Source organism: Sprattus sprattus, assembly GCF_963457725.1.
Source record: "Sprattus sprattus genome assembly, chromosome: 10".
Taxonomy (NCBI): domain Eukaryota; kingdom Metazoa; phylum Chordata; class Actinopteri; order Clupeiformes; family Clupeidae; genus Sprattus; species Sprattus sprattus.
In genome coordinates this window covers 735,389-737,888 of record NC_137908.1, presented here as the reverse complement: position 1 = coordinate 737,888, position 2,500 = coordinate 735,389, and the positions used below count along the sequence as shown (strand labels likewise).

At 38.0% G+C, this 2,500-nt stretch overlaps 1 protein-coding gene across 1 annotated transcript in view; it reads right to left on the bottom strand.

Moving 5' to 3' along the window:
• c1qtnf12 (C1q and TNF related 12) overlaps window positions 1–2,500 on the bottom strand; it is a gene marked incomplete at its 5' end in the record, with an annotated part of 22,580 nt that overhangs the window by 12,585 nt on the left and 7,495 nt on the right. The window contains one exon of the mRNA XM_080846851.1: window positions 607–709. Coding sequence (XP_080702977.1) covers window positions 607–709 — 103 coding nt within the window. The remainder of the gene's footprint in view (window positions 1–606; window positions 710–2,500) is intronic.

The following is a 2,500-nucleotide window of genomic DNA, read 5'->3' as shown; positions in this document are numbered from 1 at the left end:
TGCGCCAGGAGTAACATAAAGTCACCCAACGGCAATGTGAAAGACTGGTGGAGAGCATGCCAAGACACATGAAAGTTGTGATTTTAAATCAAGGTTATTCCACCAAATATTGATTTCTGAACTCTTCCTAAGTGTAAGCATTAGTATTGTATAGTTTAAAAATGAATATGAGCTTGTTTTCTTTGCATTATTCGAGATCTGAAGACACTGCATCATTTTTGCTATTTTGACCAATTGTCATTTTTCTGCAAATAAATGATCTAAATGACAATATTTTTATTTGAAATTTGGTAGGAATGTTGCCAGTAGGTTATAGAATAAAACAAAAATGTACATTTTACTATAACACATACCAATAAATAGTAAAACCAGAGAAACTGATAATTTTGAAGTGGTCTCTTAATTTTTTCCGCGGCTGTATGTGTGTCTGTGTGTGTGTGTGTGTGTGTGTATACATGAGTATATGTGTGTGTGTGTGTGTGTGTGTGTGTATGTGTATACATGAGTATATATGTGTGTGTGTGTGTGTCTCTCTGTGTGTGTGTGTGTGTGTGTGTGTATATACATGAGTATATTAAAGGAGTCAGATGTGTGTGATGTGTTCACCTCTGATCATCTGTTTGAAGTCCTGCAGCAGGACGCTCTGAGTGACTCCCACTCCTGGGGGGCCGCGTGGCCCTGGGGGGCCCGGAGGGCCGGGGGGGCCTGGCTGAGAGGGGGGGGGGGTCATGACTCATTATGACAGCAATGACATCACGTAATTACAGAAATTGTAATCAGGATTAGAATCAGATAGTTGTGATTAGGGTTGTAAACAGATACTGAACATTTCAGTCAACGCAGTGTGTCTGGCACTACTCTGCTCTACTCTACTCATCTTAATTAGTGATGTGAGTGATGTTAGTAATGTACTTTAACTGTTGACGGATAGTTGTGTGTGGTGTGTGTGATGTTAGTAATGTGTGTGATGTTAGTAATGTACTTTAACTGTTGACTGATAGTTGTGTGTGATGTGAGTGATGTTAGTAATGTACTTTAACTGTTGACTGATAGTTGTGTGTGATGTGAGTGATGTTAGTAATGTACTTTAACTGTTGACTGATAGTTGTGTGTGATGTGAGTGATGTTAGTAATGTACTTTAACTGTTGACTGATAGTTGTGTGTGGTGTGTGTGATGTTAGTAATGTGTGTGATGTTAGTAATGTACTTTAACTGTTGACTGATAGTTGTGTGTGATGTGAGTGATGTTAGTAATGTACTTTAACTGTTGACTGATAGTTGTGTGTGGTGTGTGTGATGTTAGTAATGTGTGTGATGTTAGTAATGTACTTTAACTGTTGACTGATAGTTGTGTGTGATGTGTGTGATGTTAGTAATGTACTTTAACTGTTGACTGATAGTTGTGTGTGGTGTGTGTGATGTTAGTAATGTGTGTGATGTTAGTAATGTACTTTAACTGTTGACTGATAGTTGTGTGTGGTGTGTGTGATGTTAGTAATGTGTGTGATGTTAGTAATGTACTTTAACTGTTGACTGATAGTTGTGTGTGATGTGTGTGATGTTAGTAATGTACTTTAACTGTTGACTGATAGTTGTGTGTGATGTGTGTGATGTTAGTAATGTACTTTAACTGTTGACTGATAGTTGTGTGTGATGTGTGTGATGTTAGTAATGTACTTTAACTGTTGACTGATAGTTGTGTGTGATGTGTGTGATGTTAGTAATGTACTTTAACTGTTGACTGATAGTTGTGTATGATGTGAGTGATGTTAGTAATGTGTGTGATGTTAGTAATGTACTATAGTTGACTGATAGTTGTGAGATGTTAGTAATGTGTGTGGTGTGTGTGGTGTTAGTAATGTGTGTGTGATGTTAGTAATGTGTGTGTGAGTGTGTGGTGTTAGTAATGTGTGTGTGTGTGTGGGTGATGTTAGTAATGTCTATGTGTGTGTGTGATGTTAGTAATGTGTGTGTGTGTTTGTGTGAGTGGTGTTAGTAATGTGAGTGTGTGTGTGTGTGTGATGTTAGTAATGTGTGTGTGAGTGTAATGTTAGTAATGTGTGTGTGAGTGTGTGTGATGTTAGTAATGTGTGTGTGAGTGTAATGTTAGTAGTGTGTATGTGAGTGTGTGATGTTAGTAATGTGTGTGTGAGTGTAATGTTAGTAATGTGTGTGATGTTAGAAATGAATGTGGTGTGTGTGTTTGTGTGTGATGTTAGTAATGTGTGTGTGTGTGTTTGTGTGTGTGGTGTTAGTAATGTGTGTGTGTGTGTGTGTGATGTTAGTAATGTGTGTGTGAGTGTGTGATGTTAGTAATGTGTGTGTGTGTGTGTGTGTGGTGTTAGTAATGTGTGTTTGTGTGTGTGTGTGATGTTAGTAATGTGTGTGTGAGTGTGTGATGTTAGTAATGTGTGTGTGTGTGTGTGTGTGTGTGTGTGTGGTGTTAGTAATGTGTGTTTGTGTGTGTGTGTGATGTTAGTAATGTGTGTGTGAGTGTGT